This window comes from Myotis myotis, unplaced genomic scaffold (genome assembly GCF_014108235.1).
Source record: "Myotis myotis isolate mMyoMyo1 unplaced genomic scaffold, mMyoMyo1.p scaffold_m19_p_13, whole genome shotgun sequence".
In the NCBI taxonomy this organism is placed as follows: domain Eukaryota; kingdom Metazoa; phylum Chordata; class Mammalia; order Chiroptera; family Vespertilionidae; genus Myotis; species Myotis myotis.
The window spans coordinates 57,144,059-57,160,047 of NW_023416317.1; the positions used below are offsets into that span (position 1 = coordinate 57,144,059).

At 65.1% G+C, this 15,989-nt stretch overlaps 3 protein-coding genes across 4 annotated transcripts; all 3 read left to right on the top strand.

The window, feature by feature from the left end:
* The first annotated feature begins 410 nt into the window (after window positions 1–410).
* LOC118668492 (laminin subunit beta-1 variant-like) lies at window positions 411–2,610 on the top strand. 2 transcript variants are annotated; one of them, XM_036333587.1, is made up of 4 exons: window positions 411–824; window positions 945–1,156; window positions 1,300–1,414; window positions 1,498–2,610. In XM_036333587.1, the coding sequence occupies exons 1-4, from the start codon at window positions 821–823 to the stop codon at window positions 1,590–1,592; spliced, it is 426 nt and encodes a 141-aa protein (XP_036189480.1). In that variant the 5' UTR covers window positions 411–820; the 3' UTR covers window positions 1,593–2,610. The 2 variants fall into 2 exon arrangements, with proteins under 2 accessions (XP_036189480.1, XP_036189479.1); XM_036333586.1 differs by having other exon boundaries at window positions 411–1,156.
* Window positions 2,605–11,298, top strand: LOC118668633 (laminin subunit beta-1-like). Its single transcript, XM_036333825.1, is given in 18 exon segments — window positions 2,605–3,660; window positions 3,747–3,867; window positions 3,948–4,136; window positions 4,219–4,305; window positions 4,308–4,397; window positions 4,490–4,602; window positions 5,449–5,528; window positions 5,613–5,763; window positions 6,030–6,160; window positions 6,563–6,673; window positions 6,986–7,106; window positions 7,623–7,782; window positions 7,863–8,006; window positions 8,085–8,210; window positions 8,213–9,869; window positions 10,152–10,248; window positions 10,350–10,454; window positions 10,847–11,298. Coding segments are annotated over 15 exon segments (2,088 nt in total). The 5' UTR covers window positions 2,605–3,303; the 3' UTR covers window positions 8,320–9,869; window positions 10,152–10,248; window positions 10,350–10,454; window positions 10,847–11,298.
* Window positions 11,299–11,346: 48 nt separating this feature from the next.
* Window positions 11,347–15,968, top strand: LOC118668491. The gene is given in 8 exon segments (XM_036333585.1): window positions 11,347–11,637; window positions 11,767–11,909; window positions 12,141–12,305; window positions 12,411–12,549; window positions 13,532–13,721; window positions 13,798–13,939; window positions 14,117–14,638; window positions 14,849–15,968. Coding segments are annotated over 7 exon segments (1,209 nt in total). The 5' UTR covers window positions 11,347–11,471; the 3' UTR covers window positions 14,381–14,638; window positions 14,849–15,968.
* Window positions 15,969–15,989: the final 21 nt, after the last annotated feature.

The following is a 15,989-nucleotide window of genomic DNA, read 5'->3' on the forward strand; positions in this document are numbered from 1 at the left end:
CGTACCTCTGCCTCTCCTCCCCTTTCTTCTTCCAGAAGAGTGGCCAGCCTTGATTTCCCCAGTTAAGGAGTTGGGGTTGAGTCAGAGGTCAGAGCTCCGGGTTGTAGGGCCACAGTCTGCCCTCCCTGATGAAGCAGTTTTCTCCTCGGGTGGGTGGATGCTGCATCCCCGGCTGCCCCGTGAGCAGTGTGTTCTACCAGGTTCCAGGTGCTCGCTCTGTTCCCGAGTCCAGCTCAGGCCTCAGCCGGCCTGGACGTGTCCGACACTATCAGCTTTCCTGCTTTGGAGTGGGGGCTGGGCTTTGAGCCCTGAACAAAACCAGCTCCCTGCCCATCTGCCAGTCTTGCTGGCTGCCCAGCCTGAAGGCGGGGGTGGGGGGTGGGGGGGGGGCGGGAGGCGGGAGGCATTCCCCAGGGGCTCCTGGAGGCAGCCTTTCGGGGCTGGGGTGGGAGCCTCATTGAATGAGAATCGGCCTTTTCTGTCTGGGCTGGTCTGCACCCTGGCTGCACTGGCAGCGGCTGGGCCTGCAGGAGCTCCTGTGCTCCGCCCACCTTGCGTCCTTCCCCTGGGCCGGACTTCCTCAGGGACCCCTTGCTCCCCGCCGCATGGTGGCCCACAGCCCTGTGCGCCTCTTGCCTTTGGTGGCCCTGCTTTCACCCACCATGTGAGTATGGGGACTGGCCCAGGGGCCACACAGCTGCTCGAGGGGGCCAGCGTGGGGCCCACTCTCATCCTCTCAGGCCTGATTCCAGCGCCCACCACCCTGGTCCCCCGCTGAGCTAGGCCCCTCCTTTCTGTGCTGCTGTTGCTGCTGCCACCCATGGGTGAGGAGTTGGCTCCTCTGAGTCATCTGGAGGGGAGAAGTCTTCAGGCTGCCTGGTGGGGTGAGGTTGGAGGGGGTACCTCTAGGATCCCCATTCAGACCCTCCCCCTCCCCCTCCCAGTCCAGGCTCCCAGAACAGTTGCCCAGGAGGTGCCAGACACACTTACCCCACCTGGTTGCCAGAGCGGCAGCTGCTACCCACCCACTGGCGACCTGATTGTCGGTCGTGGCCAGAGCCTTCGTAGCTCATCCACCTGTGGACGCCATGGGCCTGAGCGTTACTGCCTTGTCAGTCACCCCCAGGCAGAGGGGAGAGGGAGGCCTCTGGACCAGGTACCTCTGGGTCTTCCTGGGGGGCTCGGCCCTGTAGGAGTTGAGGTCACCGGGGGCTAGAGGGAGAGGCCGGAGCTGTGAAGCTTTGGAGTGGGGGCACCGCCATGCGCCTCCTACCCCCCTCTCCTTTGACACTCCCCCAGGACTCTGAAAATTGCTTCTTTTGCAACTCTCGGGACCGGGGTGGCCATGACATTGAGAATGTGATCTCCCGGAGTGGTCCCCGTGGCAACCAGACCTGGTGGCAAGCTGAGAGCGGTGAGGGTGCTGGTGTACCTGGGTGTGAGGGCCTGGGGTCTGGGGTCAAGGGCTCGTCACTCTGACCAGCCCTGTGGTTGCAGGTGTTGAGAACGTCACCATCCAGCTAGACCTGGAGAGTGCGTTCTACTTCACCCACCTCATCATGACTTTCAAGGTGACCGGTGCCCTGGCCTGAAGGCTGCCGTGAGCCTCCTGTCCTGACAGCCACCCTGGTGCCTGCCCCTGGTAACCCGGGGACCCCTCCTGTCCCCAGACTTTCCGTCCAGCAGCGCTGGCCCTCGAGCGTGCGGTGGACCGCGGCCACTCCTGGCATGTGTACGGGTACTTTGCCCACAACTGCTCGGGCCTCTTCCCTGGCGTCGCCCGTGCCCCGGGCCAGTGTCAGCCATCCCGTCTGTGACCAGCGTTACTCAGACATTGAGCCTTCCACCAGGGGCAAGGTCAGGCCAAAGGAGGGCGGGGTGGGCGGTTGTGAAGCCAGAGGCTCAGCCTTGCTTCTTCCTCAGGTCATTTTCAAAGTTCTGGACCCGGCCATTCTGGTGGAGAACCCACACAACCCCGAGATTCAGCGTGATTCTCAGCCAATCCTGCACTCCCTGCCCATGAGGCTGGCAGCTATTGGGGGAGGGGTGGTCCCGCGGAGGGAGGGGGAGGGGAGGGAGGCAGGTGGTGGGCGAGCCAGCTCAGTCCCCCAGCATCCTGCTCCAGCTGCCCCTTCACAGTCCTCGATTGTGGTCCCTAATGTGGCCCCCATTCCTGCCCCCTCACTGCTCGTCATGTGCCCACTGCATAGGGGCCGGGCCGGCATGGGTAGCAGTTCCATCTCTGCCCCCTCACTGGACTCGTGGGGCCCGTGTGGTCCCTGTCACTGCTCTCCCTGCCAGCCGCCATGTCTCTGCTCCTGTCACTACCTCCTACCTCCCCTGTGAGCCCCCATCACGGACCCAGTCCCTCCCCTCCCCTCGGAGTCTTCATTCTGGCCTTAGTGGGTGCCCTATGTCCCACAGCTGCCTCTAGCTGACCCCAGGGCATCTCTGGGGGTGACCTTGTGAAGCAGAAGCCTGTTACAGAGCAAGAGAGCCCGGCCGGTGTGGCTCAGTGGTTGAGCATCAACCTATGAACCAGGAGGTCACAGTTCGATTCCCAGTCAGGGCACGGCCCGGGTTGCGGGCTCAATCTCCAGTGCGGGGCTACAGGAGGCAGCTGATCAATGATTCTCTCTCATCGTTGATGTTTCTATCTCTCCCTCTCCCTTCCTCTCTGAAATCAGTAAAAATATATTTTAAAAACAAGAAGAAGAAAAAAGAGACACACATAATTCAACAGGGTCGCCCAGAGCCAGCCAGGCAGAAACACAGCAGGACAAACCCAAAGGAGCTTTTTCTCCACACACTCCACCTACCGGGACTGTGATACCAGCTGCTCACCCTGAACCCCACCCTAGGCCCCGGGGCAGCTGCTGCCCATTCCTTTGATCAGGAGAAAAGGGGAACCTGGCAAAGGAGAGACATAGGAGGTGGCCTTGGCCAGGCACCTGACCGAAGCTGTGGAGCAGGAGGAGCCGCGGACCATCCGCCTGTGCACTGAGCAAGGGCCCGCTGCGTGGCAGGCGGCTTCTGGGCAGGGAGGGGGCAGAGATGGAAGCCTGCCCACGCCAGGCCCTATGCAGTGGGCACAGCATGGGAGCAGTCGTGGCCAGGAATGGGGGCCATGGCGGGGAGCAGGCCTGAAGTGGGAGATACAGCTGACAAGCTAGTGCCCACAGGGCTTGGAGGACAGGTGGGGAGGCAGGTTCAAGTATCCAGAGACGCAGAAGGGATGTCCAGGGAGCAGGGGACGCAGAGGGCTCCACTCAGGAGTGGCATCGGGGCTGGAGCCGTGCAGAGATGGCACTGCCACATGAGGTCGTCCTGATGCGGACCCGAGGAGCAGGGGTGCTGGAGCAGGTGGCTGCGATGACAGAGAGGGAGACACCCTCTTCCCCCCTCCCTCCCAGCCGTGGAGGGGGGACCAGCAGGCCTGAGGCCTCTCCATCTGTGTCTCCAGAGCTCCTGCACGTGACTAACCTCCGTGTGAACTTCTCCAAACTGCACACCCTTGGTGACAGGCCCCCGGGGGGCCTCAGGGGACACCCCTTCTACTATGCCCTCTATGAGCTCGCGGCCGGAGGCAGCTGCCTGTGCCACGGCCATGCCTCTGAGTGCAGGCCTGCACCCGGGGCCCCAGCCAACGCAGAAGGCATGGTGAGCGAGAGGGAGGGGCATCGTGTGGCGGGGGGAGGGCAAGCTGGGGCACGGGGGCCGACTCAGCCTGCCCTCCTTCCTGCCAGGTGCATGGCCTTTGTGTCTGCTGCCATCACACAGCTGGTGCCCACTGTGAGCGCTGCCAGGACCTGTACCAGGACCACCCATGGCACGCCGCCGAGCCTGGGCACCCCCACTCCTGCCAGGGTAGGTGCCATACCCGACGGCCTGGCCTTCCTGGCCATGGGGCCACCCACTCCATCCCCACCTTTCTCATGCTCCCCCAGAATGCGAGTGCCATGGGCACACCCGCAGCTGCCACTTTAACATGGCCCTGTACCTGGCATCTGGCAACGTGAGTGGAGGCGTGTGCGACGCGTGTCAGCACAACACTGCTGGGCGCCGCTGAGAGCTCTGCCGGCCCTTCTTCCACCGGGACCCCCAGGCAGACCCCTGCTCCCTTCACTCCTGCAAACGTGAGCCCAGGTCCCAACCTGCCCCCCGACCCCTGCCCTCCAGGGGACCCCTGACCTAACTGCCCTCACTCTGACTCGCCAGCCTGTGACTGTGACCCCGTGGGTGCCCTGGAGGGCGGCTTGTGTGACGCCCACACAGATGAGACCCGGGGCCTTCTCTCTGGGCAGTGTCCTGCAAAGCCAACGTCTGGGGCCGGCACTGTGACTCCTGCCGGCCCGGACACTATGGCCTGAGCCTTCCCCCGTCAGAGGGCTGCCAGCGTGAGTGACCCTCAGCGCAGACTCCGCACGTCCTCCTGGCTGTGTGCCATCTCCGCCCGATCACACATGCCCCTCCCCTGTCTGTGCCTCAGCCTGCAGGTGTGACCCCCCCGGGCGGGGCCCTGGCACGCAGGCCTGCGACCCCTCCAGCGGGGCCTGCCACTGCAAGCGCTTTGTCTTGGGACGGGACTGCGGCTGTTGCCAGGTGAGTCTCGGCCAATCTGATTTGCTCTGGGGCACTGAGCTTCTAGAAGCCGACAAGCACGAGGCTGTACTCAGGGTGACTCACTGAGCCTTGCACACGGCGGTGCCCTCCAGACCTGGTCACCAGGGTCAGCGCCTCCTTGGCGAGCTGAGGCCGCGTAGCCCCGGGCAGGGACCGGGAAACAGGAGGGGCCCGGTGGGTGGTTACCACAGCCTTGTGCCTGGGCTGACAGGGGTTTCACAGTGAACATGATTGAAGGAAGAGAGACCAGTCGCTCCCGGCCTTCTCTCGAACATGACAATTGCTTTACGTTTAACCCTGGCTGCGTCCTCCTCGTTCTTTCTTTCTAAAATATATATATGTTCTTATTGATTTCAGAGAGGAGGGAGGGAGGAAGAGAGAGAGAGCCATCAACTATGAGAGAATCATTGATTGGCTACCTCCCGCACGCCCCACACAGGGGATCAAGCCCACAACCCAGGCATGTGCCCTGACTGGGAATCGAACTGTGACCTCCTGGTTCATAGATCAAGGCTCAACCACTGAGCCACGGAAGCCAGGCCATCTACTTTTTTCTTACTTCCCCTCCATGAAGCAGTGCCAAGTCCACCAGCATCTCCACTTCCCCTGCAGCCACAGGCCGGACTCAGCCTCCTTTATCCAGTAACAGGCAGTTCTGTCCATAACCTCCCTAACCCTAAACCTAACCCTAATGCTAACGCTAACCCTAACCCTAACCCTAACCCTAACGCTGACCCTGACCCTGACCCTAACCCTAACCCTAACGCTAACGCTAACCCTGTCCAGCTCTTCCTGTCTTTCCTCCACCACCCCTCTCTCTTACAGCCCGAGTTCTGGGGTCTGAGCAGTGACGCTCTAGGCTGCCGGCCCTGTGACTGTGACTTTGGGGATGCCTACAGCAACAGGTACAAGGCCGAGACTCGGAGTGGGGGTCAAGTGGCAAGAACCGGGTGTTGATTCTGTCCCCGCCCCGCCCCACGCACACTCAGGTACTCGGGAGGGCCTCTGCCTGTGCCGCCCCCATCTCCGCGGCCGCCGCTGCCAGGAGCCCCAGTCTGGGTACTTTTCGCTGCCCTCGACCAGGCTGTCGCCGAAGCCGAGCTCGGCCAGGGCCTCCAGCCAGCTGACCCTTGGCTGCCTGTGAGTGTTCAGGGGGGTGGGGGCAGGAGGGAATCCAGGCTCAGACCTTAGGGCTGGGGTGGCGGGGGGCATATCCAGAGAGAGGTGGTTGGAGGAAGAGGCTGGCAAGGCTGGACGGTGAGGAAGTGGGGGTGTCAGCATGTCGGAGGTTTGGTGTCTTTGGAGCCCGTATTCCCAGGACAGTGTGGCAGAGGACAGGGCCGGAATGCTGGGAGACACTGATCCCCCACTTGCCCCCAGGCCTGTTCTTCCCCACTGTGCACCAGCCTCAGGGGCCTCCCCAGGCCGACTCCTGTCCAGACTGCAGAGACAGCGTGACCCTCGGTGCACCCTGCAGCCTGACGGGCGAGCCCGCTCCCACTGCCAGCTGCCCAGAGGGAGGAGTCTGCGGAGCAGGGTAGAGCCCCCAGGCCCCAGGGTCTCCTGGGGAAGGGGCCCAAGCCCTGGGTTTGGGTCTCTGGGGTCTTGGGGGAAGGGAACCCAAGTCCTGAGGGTTCTAGGTCCTGGGGGGCCTGGGCATGGGAGTCTGTGTGTCCTACCCAGGCCCCCCAGGAGCCCAGGGCCGTGCACCTAGTAGCTCCACACCCCCCCCCCCCCCCCCCCCCGTGGCCTGGCTCTGGCTTCGCACGTGTGGTCGATGGGGCCAGCCTCTCTCTGCTGGCTCCCACGGTGCCTCGTGCCCTGAAGTATGACATTGTCCTGCGCTGAGATCCAGGTCGGTGGCGAGGTGGTGGGTGGTGCTGGGAGGTGGGTAGGGGCAGTTCTATGACCACTGACCGCTGACCGTAGGCACCTGAAGACTGGCAGGCATTAGTCAGGGTCCGCGCCCAGTCTCTGCCCAGCAGCACTTGCTGTGCCCACCCACTGCCCCCAGAGCAGCTGTTCCAGGCCACCCGACCCACACACACAGGTAGGCAGGGCTTGGGGACTCCCAACACCAAGCCCTGTTATGCTGCCCACACGTTTGAAATAGCCTCCCAGACAGAGTGGAAAATCCCAGTGTCATCCCCACATCATCGCATTGTCGAGCAATAGAAACAGGGACTTAATTTAACTTAAAACAGAGCAGCAGCTGGGAAGCTGGTCTTCCCCATTGGTCCTGCAGTGAAATGTTGGCTCCAATCCCTGCACAGTGGAAATGGTCAAGGTCAAGGTCATAGCCCGGCTGTACCCACTCGATCATGCCCTCCTTCCCCGACCCTTCTCTCTCCCTCGCCCGCAGAGCTGTGGTTCTACCTAGACCTTTCTGCTTTGAGCCGGGCACACGCTCCTCCGTGACCCTGCGGCTATGGCGGACCAAAGGGGTGCGAAAGCCTGAGGGGGGCATCATCCTTCTGGATTCGGTGAGATCCTGGGGGCCCCGCCCACATCTGGGGGAAACACGAGTTATACAGACAATGAGGGACAGGGGGCGCGAGGCCGGGGTTGTGCCTGGACTGAGACAGGTGGAGAGTGGAGGAGGGGGTCCAGCGGGAAAGCCACGTTCTGAGGACAGAAGGTGAGAACAGGCCAACGCCAGACCTCGCGGGACCGTGTAGCCAGGAGAGGGGCTTGACCTCTGCCCCGGGAGAGTGGGGAGCCAGGAAGGACTCAGCAAAGAGGAGCGGGGGGAGAAGGGATGGCTGGGGGGAGGCTGCCGCCGTGATTCTGAGTGAGAGGTGGTGCTGCTTGGACTGCTGGGCCATCGGGGAGGAAGGAGACGCGGACTGAGACGCGGGAAAGGGGCAGGAGGACCGTGAGGGCCAGTGCGAGGCAGGGGAGTGGGTAGCAGACACTAGTGAGGGGCTGGGCTCATTGTCCCCTGCCTGCCACCTCCACCCCCACCCTCCACCCTCCTACCAGATTGTGCTCCTGCCCAGGGTGAGGGAGCTGCCTGGGCTGCGACTGGTGGACCCTGGGGCCGTAGGGCGCCTGCAGGAGCTCCACGCGGCCGGCTGCCTGGAGGCCGCGAGGACAGGCCGCTCCAGCTCTGGCCTTCGACCTGCGCCCGCCTCGCGTGCAGCATCTCGGCCCTGCTCCGTGAGTGTGCCCCTCGGGGCTGCAGGAAGGGCGTCGGAGGCACCCGGAGGGTCACCTGACCTTGCCCTTCCTCCTGCCAGCATGTGAGTGCCACCCCCAGGGCTCCCTGAGTGCCAAGTGTGCCCTGCTGGGCGGGCAGTGCCGCTGCCGTCCTAACGTCACCGGCCGGACCTGTGACCGCTGCGTGCCTGGAACCTACGGCTTCGGCCCTGGCGGCTGCAGAGGTGAGCTCGGGGCCGCAGCGCAGGCTGGGCCCACAACGCTCCTGCCTGCACGGCCCGATGTCCCTGTCGTTCCCACAGAGTGTGGCTGCCACTCCAAGGGCGCCACCAGCGCCGCCTGTGACCCGAGGAGCGGGCAGTGCCCCTGCCGGGCAGGCCTGGCTGGTCGCCGCTGTGACCGCTGCCTCCGGGGCCGCTGGGGCTTCCCCGCTGCCAGCCCTGTGCCTGCAATGGGCACACTGAGACGTGCCACCTGCTGACCGGCGCCTGCCAGGTGTGCCTTGGAGCCACGGCAGGCTGGCACTGTGAGAGGTGAGTGCTGCCGGGAGCGTGGGGAGGGGCCGGGAGGAGCGGCCAGGCCACCATTTGCTGCTGCCCCCAAGTGCCTGGACGGTACTATGGAGGCCCCGCCCTGGGCTCAGGCCAGCGGTGCCAGCCCTGCCTCTGCCCCGGGCGCCCTGGCTCTGGCTTCTATCACGGACGTCCTGCCATGTGGCCAGCACGAGTAGCCGTGTCCTGTGCCTCTGCGGGCCTGGCTACGCAGGTGAGGCGCGGGCGGGCGGCAGGCCCAGGGCCTGCTCACTTGTTCATAATCCCGTGAGGCTGGAGGCTGATCTGTGCCCTGCCACCTGCAGGGTGAGCTGCGGGCTGGGCACCTCCTGCAGGGGTCCCGCGGGGGAGGGAGGGTCCATGGGAGGAATTGCAGGCATGGACTTGTCAGCCAGGAGGCGGGCCTTAATGCAGCGAGTGTACCCTCCGCCCTCCTGGCTACACCTTGGACTTTCTGGGAATGAGGGACCCAAAGCCCCCAAGGTGCAGGAAGACACCTGAGGCGACCCACGCGAACCCGCTCTCCAGGGCCCCGCTGTGACTGCTGCGCCTCTGGCTACTTTGGGTGCCCGTGGCCCCCGGAGGACCCCGGGAGGAGCCCGTGCCGGCCCTGCCAGTGCAACAACAACATCGATCCCCGCGGCCCGCACAGTGGGCGCTGCCAGCAATGTCTGCACCACAGCCATGGCCCCAGCTGTGCCCACTGCCGGCCCGGCTTCCACGGCAGTGCCCTGCGCCCGGGGGGCTGCCGGCGTGAGTGTGTGGTGTGGGGCGAGGGCGGCCCCAGGTGGTGGGCGGGTTCTTCCCTCCGTCCCTGCCAAGGCCGCCCTCTCCCCAGGCTGCCGCTGTGACCCCCGGGGCACCGTCCCCGTGCGGTGCCCGTCCGGGGCCGAGGCCTGCTTCTGCGACCAGGTTAGCGGGCAGTGCCCCTGCCGCCCCCACACTCTGGGGCGGGACTGTAGCCGCTGTGCCCCCCTCTTCTGGAACCTGGGGGGGCCTCGGGGCTGCGAGCCCTGCAGCTGCCATGCCCAACACACTCTACAGCCGGTGTGCCACCCAGTGAGTGACCCTACAGTATGTGGCAGTGCCCGGTGTGAGTGTGTGTGTGCCCCCGGCGGTGTTCACGTGACCGCCAGCCCCGGTGTGTGTGCTGCCAGCCGCTGTGTGAGTGTGTGTGTGCCCCCGGCGGTGTTCACGTGACCCCCAGCCCCGGTGTGTGTGCTGCCAGCCGCTGTGTGAGTGTGATAGTAACTGTGAGCGGGGGTCGGGCCTGGGAGAGCCGCCATGAGCTGCATGTGCCCGACCCCGTGGGCACCCTGCTTGGCGAGTGGGTGAGCCACCGTGAGGGGTCATGGTCCACGGAATGAGCGTGGGAGGGCGGAGGGGGGAGGTTGGGAAGGAGGCCGAGGGCACAGGACTGAGGCTGCAGCGGAGCAGGAGGTGGGAGTGTGTGTCCGGAGGAGAGAGGCAGCCGCTGACGCGCAAGTGTGATGAGGCCTCAGTGTGTCCTGCGTCCTCGGGAAGGAGGCGGAGACGGTATGGACAGGGGTGTTCGACGCAGGACACGGGGGTCAGGGGCAGCAGGCCAGGAGCCGGGAGCTCAGAGAGGCCGTGGGAGGCGAGGCTGGCCGTATGGGAAGGGAGGGCTGGCCAAGGGCTCAGGCCCGAGGAAGCAGGAAGGGAGGTGCCCTGGGTCCAGGCAGGGGGTGCTGCCTGCACAGGAGCAGGGCTGGCAGGGGAGATGGAGCCAGGAGAGGGGGCGCCTCTGAGCGCTCTGTCCTCCCCTCCCGGCCTCTGCTGACCGGCCTCTCCCCTCAGGTCACGGGTCAGTGCCCCTGCCGGCCAGGATTTGGGGGCCGCACGAGCTCCCGGTGTGAGGATGGGTCCTGGGGTGACCCTGAGCAGGAGTGCAGAGGTGAGGGCCGAGGCTGCCCTGCGGAGCCCTCAGTGTGGATAGCAGGGCACTGGGGTTTCCTGGGAGACCGCGTTGCTTAGTGCCGCTCCCCGAAACTTCAGGAAGTGCCTGTGAAGGCAGCAGGGAAAGTGTTGGCAAAACCTCGTGGGGTGCCCGGCCGGCGGGGCTCCGTGGCTGAGCGTCGACCTAGGAACCAGGAGGTCACGGTTCGATTCCCGGTCTGGGCACAGGCTCGGGTTGTGGGCTCCATCCCCAGTGGGGGGCGTGCAGGAGGCAGCCGGTCCATGATTCTCTCCCATCACTGATGTTTCTCTCCCTCTCTCCCTTCCTCCCTGAAATCAATACAAATATATTTTAGAAAACTAGGCAGGTCCACCTACAGAAAGGACACATTGGGTGGCTCTTTCTTGCCCTGCCTGCCAGTCCTTGGCCCCAGGCGACCCCTGCCCGGCTGTCGCGCCTGCTCCTGGTGCTGCTTTCCTGCTCAAAGGCTGCCGTGCAGCGGCTCTGGCCAGGGCAGAGGGCAGAGGGCAGAGGGCAGAGGGCAGGGTTGTGGCAGGCTGCGCAGTGGCTCACGAGCACCCTCACCCTCCCGCAGGGCCGCCCTCTCCCGGGGCTGCTCCTGGAGGCTGAGTGCTGCCCTGACCTGCTGACCCTGTGTCTCCGCCCCAGCCTGTGCCTGCGACCCTCAGGGCTCCCTCTTGCCCGCTGCGACCCCTACACAGGGGCCTGCCTCTGCAGAGAGGGCGTCTCCGGGCCGAGCTGCCAGGCGTGTGCCCGTGGCTCCCGAGGTGCCTTCCCACACTGCTTGCCCTGCCCGGCCTGTTTCACCTCCTGGGACCAGCGCCTGGCTCTGCTCCGGCTGCGGCTGGAGGCTGTGGCCCAGGAGGCGGCTGCCCTACGCCAGGGGGCGCCTGGCTGGGGTGCTAGGGGTCTGGGCGGACCCCAGCAGGCCCTGGAGCGGGTCCTCCAGCTGGCACAGACGCTCCTGGAATCTCCTGTACCCGCGGCGGGGGCCCTGTGGCCGCTGACAGTGTGCACGGCTGGACTCAGGCAAGGGGTCGGGGTCAGCAGGGGAGGGGTCTCCAGCAAGGTGCCCAGGGTCAGGGGTCCTGCCGGCCACAGGCTGGCCTGTGGGGGCCCTGGGTCTGGGAGTCGGGGGGCTCCCGAGTGAGGGTCGTGGGGAGGACCTCGTCAGCCATGCTGGTGCTCTGAACTCCCGCATGACAGAGGTGGCTGCACTGGCCCAGACGCTGTGGGCCCCGGGACAGGCTGTGGCCGAAAGTGAGCCCTGGCTGAGGAGGCAGCATGAGCGGCGGGAAGAACTGTGCTGGCAGCTAGACTGTGTCAAGGGCGTGGCCTGGCCTAAGGGGGCCCCAGGAGTCCAAGGTGAGGCCAGCTGGGCAGGTGTGTGGACAGCAGGTGAGGCAGGGGCGGGCTGGGTCAGGAGGAGGGACCAGGTGCCCTTGCCTCTGTGGCGCTAAGCCACCCTCCTCCCCTCCCTCCCGTCTTCTGCAGAGGCTGTGGCCCAGGCCTCCTCAGCTGCCCTGCTTTCCCAGGAGGCCGTGCGTGGGGCCCAGGCCGTGGCCACACTTGGAGGACCGGACCGCATCCTGGGACAGGCCTGCGAGGCCCAGCAGTGGACAGAGCGGTTCTACGGGGTACGGGCCAGCCTAGAGGTCCAGCTGAGCAGGAGCTGAAACTGAAGGGGCTGGTCGACCAGGTCCAGATGCTGCACCCACCGCCCCTGAGACTCCTGTCACAGCTGGAGTGGGGGGTGGAGGTGTGGGTCCCGGCGGGGCTGGCCAAGGCCAGGCCCCCTCCTAGGGGTGCCCTGGGAGAGGCCGGGAGGAGTCTGGGATGAGCATCGTGGATCTCCTGTCTGTCGGCAGGAATGCAGGGGCCTGGGCCCTGGGCTGGCCTGTGTTCCTGTGCCCTGCGCCGTGCCCCCGTGCCCTGGGACTCTGCCCGCTGCCGGGTGGGCTCCGGCCATCTCCCACAACACCTCCTCTAGCCGGCACCAAGCCGGCACAGCCTCGGCGCAGCAGCGGCAGCTGGTACAGAGCTATAGGGGCCCTGGGGTGGGGTGGGGGGGACGGGGGAGCACAGCCTGGCCCTTGAGTTACAGGGGACACGTTTCACCTCCAACCCGCCCCTACCAGCTGCAGCACATCCAGGCCACAGCAAGCTCCACGGGAATCCAGGCCCGGGAGACATGGCATCGTGCAAGGGGTGCCTGGGGTGTGGCCACCCTGGCCCCTGTGCAAGCAACTATGCATAGGATCCAGCGTTTCCTCTTGGGTACATGTCTGCTTGTGCGTCTGTTCCTAGCCGAGGTCAAGGCAGGGGCGTTCAGGTCACTGCTGTGACACTCCTTCCAGAATGAGGACTACCCAGAGGGCTGAGGCTGACGGGTCGGGTGGGGCAGGGGTGTGAGGGGACAGGGTGTGAGGGGGGCAGGGTGTGAGGGGGCAGGGTGTGAGGGGGCAGGGTGTGAGGGGGCAGGGTGTGAGGGAGGCAGGGGTGAGGTGGGCAGGGGTGAGGGGGGCAGGGGTGAGGGGGTAGGGGGTGCTGGGGATGCTGACGGCTGGCTGTGGGTCTGGGGAGCTGATGGAGTGCTTGTCAGTGTCCATGGTGTGAGTGACCCCACCACCGCAGATGGCAGTCTACCTACCATCTGTTTATTATTATTTTAAATTATTATTATTATTTTATATATTTTATTGATTTTTTACAGAGAGGAAGGGAGAGGGATAGAGAGTTAGAAACATCGATGAGAGAGAAACATCGATCAGCTGCCTCCTGCACACCTCCTACTGGGGACGTGCCCGCAACCAAAGTACATGCCCTTGACCGGAATCGAACCTGGGACCCTTCAGTCTGCAGGCCGACACTTTATCCACTGAGCCAAACCGGTTTTGGTTATTTTTATTTTTTATCGATTTCAGAGAGAAAGGGAGAGGGGGAGAGAGATGACATCAATGATGAGAGAAAATCATTGATCGGCTGCCCCCTGGACGCCCCACACTGGGGATGGAGCCCCCAACCCAGGCATATGCCCTGACCTCCTGGTTCATAGGTTGACGGTCAACCACTGAGCCACCCACTGGGATACCTGCCATTTAACAACTGATTCACAAAATTCCCGCAAATGTCATACTTGCCTGTTGTTAGCCTCTAGCATACCGTGCAGTCATGTCAGAGTCCGTGAGATGTTGGGGTCAGGGTCCGTGGGGTCAGGGATCAGAGTTCACAACCAACATCCCCACACCGACCCCCACAGATGAAGGTGCGGATGCTGCGAGTGTGGAGCTGGCGGCACGGCTAGGGCTGGCAGTGCCCTGCCCCCAGGGTGAGGCCGTGGGCATCGCCCTCCTGCTGGATCAGGCCCAGAAGGCCCTCCCTGCACTGGGCGCTGGAGGCCAGGAGCTGCCCACGGCTGACCGTGTCCTCCACCAGGCACAGCAGACCAGGTGAAGGGCCAGGAGCTGGAGGTGGCGGCCAGAGGGTGGGGGGAAGGGCTGCCCTCTGATCACCCGCACCTTTCAGGGAAGGTACTGCCAGGGCCCAGGGCCGAGCGCAGGGCGTTCAGGGGGTGCTGGCTGAGGCGGGAGCTCACACCAGGGCTGCAGAGCAAGGGCTGCAGGCGGCCAGACGGACACTTGGAGGCCTGGAGGCCAGTGTATAAAAGGTGATACCCCCCTGTACCGCTCGGCACCCCTTGTTTAGGGGCCACTGGTCCCATTGTCCCCCGAGGTCCTTGACCCACATGATACCATGAAGCTACCAAACACCCTGACCATGTGAACACTCCACTGAGTTGCTGCCCTGCTGTGACCTCCCTGTGACCCCCTGACCTTTGCTCCAGGTGGCGGGGCGCCTGGCCCAGATGACGCTGGCAGCGGATGTGACCCCGGACCCGGGGCTTCTGTCCAGTGCAGCTGTGGCTCTCAGGACCCGTGTGGCCCTGTGCCAGCAGCAGGCCCAGGAGGCAGAAGAGCGGGCAGCACGTGCCCTGGGCTTGGCTGGGGGCCTGGGCAAGGTGAGACGGGAGCAGTGGACATTGGGGTGTCAGGACGCCCGGCACAGTGTGAAGTGGGGTTTGGGCTGGGACTGGGCTTTGCTGGGCTGAGGTGGGGTCTCAGCTCTAAAACCCCGCGCCCCGGGGACGGGGACGGGGGCTGCCGTGCGTCTGGGTCCAGGTGGGGGGGTTCAGGTCCAGCCCTGCTCCGGGAGCTGCAGGCGGCCCGGGCAGGTGTGGTGGAGTTGCAGGACGGCACGCGCAGCCGGCTGGCCACAGTGCGGGGTGCAGGGGAGAGGGTGCAGCGGACACACGCCGAGGCCCAGGAGCTGCTAACGTGGGTGCAGGCCCGCTGGAGCCGCCTGGAGGGTGCGTGTCGGGGCCGCCATGGGTGGGCCGGGGTGGAGTCAGGGTCAGATTCATCTAGTGATGAGGCTGGGTCAAAGTTCAGAACAGGAGGTCAAATGTAGATCAGGGTTAGAACTTTTAGGGATGGGGCCGGGGGTCAGGGTCATGGCAGAGACGGGCAGAGAGGGAGACTAGGGCCAGAGGCCCCTGGCTCAGGGGACCCGTCCCCAGGGCTGGAGCGCCGCCTGGTGCAGAATGAGCAGACCCTGGGCAAGAGGGTGGCCACACTGGGGGCCCTGGAGCGGCGGGCAGCAGCGCTGCTGGAGCACCTGCGGCTGCCGGCCACCGCCCACACCACCTGCTGACGGCCTCCTGGGTGCCAAGGGGGGGGCTCTGGGCCTGCCTGGGGGACTCAAGGGGCTGCAGACACCACTGGGTGACCCTCATGTGACCCCTGATGTCCTCAGCGGCCCTCTGCCTGGGAGAAACCTGAGAGACCATGGAAAATCCCCGAGGCCATCGAGGCCCCTGCCCCTGACCGATCCGTGGTCACCTTAGTGTCCCGAGCCCCCAGGTTGGCTCTGGGGATGCCGGGAGGTGGGAGACCCCTGCTCCACACTGACTGGCCTCCAGCCCAGACTCCCTTGGGAAAGCCTGGGGGTCCCCCCGAGAACCCCAGCTTTCTTTCCTGGACCCCCGGCTCCCGGCCCCTCCCCATCTGGCCCCTCAGAGCCCCCCGGGGAGCTGAGGTCCCAGTCCTGGTCCCTGGAGCCTGGGTGGGGCAGCTCGCAGCGCATTCCAGCCGAATTCAGCTCCCGGCAAGCTGGAAGGTCCGGAGCGGACGCGCGGCCATAAGATCTGGACCGCTCGCTGCCTCTCCGGTCCGGTCGGTCTGTTGTGGCCACCCAGCACCCATTTCCATGCGACGGAGACTGCACTTCCCGTGCGACCTGCTTTAGTGGCCAGGGAGCCGGAGGCCCTGGACCCAGCGGCCTCTCTCCCACCCGCCCCCTCCGGCCAGCATCCTAAGCTGCCCACCTTCCTGAGCCGGGGGCTGGACGCCCTCCCGCTCTCCGCTGATGCTGGAGCCCTGGGTCCCAAGGCCTAGCTGCTGTTGACCTCCACCTAGGTGGCCATGACCCTGCGGACAAAGGCCAGGTTCCAGGGGCCGTTCAAACGTGAAGTCTCACAGACCAGACTCCGAGCCTTGGCTCGCGCCGTGGCCCTCGGTGCGCCCCCTGACCAGACCACGGTGGCCTAAAGCCCCAGCCCCCCTCTTCCCCCTTGCACTGCCGAGATCTGGGCATCAGGACTCAATAAAAATTTGCAGCTGAGCTGACCTGGGCCTGGTTTCTAGAATGAGGGTCCTTTT

Coding starts and splice junctions, on each gene's coding strand:
- LOC118668492 (XM_036333586.1), top strand. CDS start 821: ATGGGTGAGGAGTTGGCTCCTCTGAGTCATCTGGAGGGGAGAAGTCTT. Junction 1,157..1,299: donor GAGGGAGGCCTCTGGACCAG/GTACCTCTGGGT, acceptor ACACTCCCCCAG/GACTCTGAAAATTGCTTCTT. Junction 1,415..1,497: donor CTGGTGGCAAGCTGAGAGCG/GTGAGGGTGCTG, acceptor CTGTGGTTGCAG/GTGTTGAGAACGTCACCATC.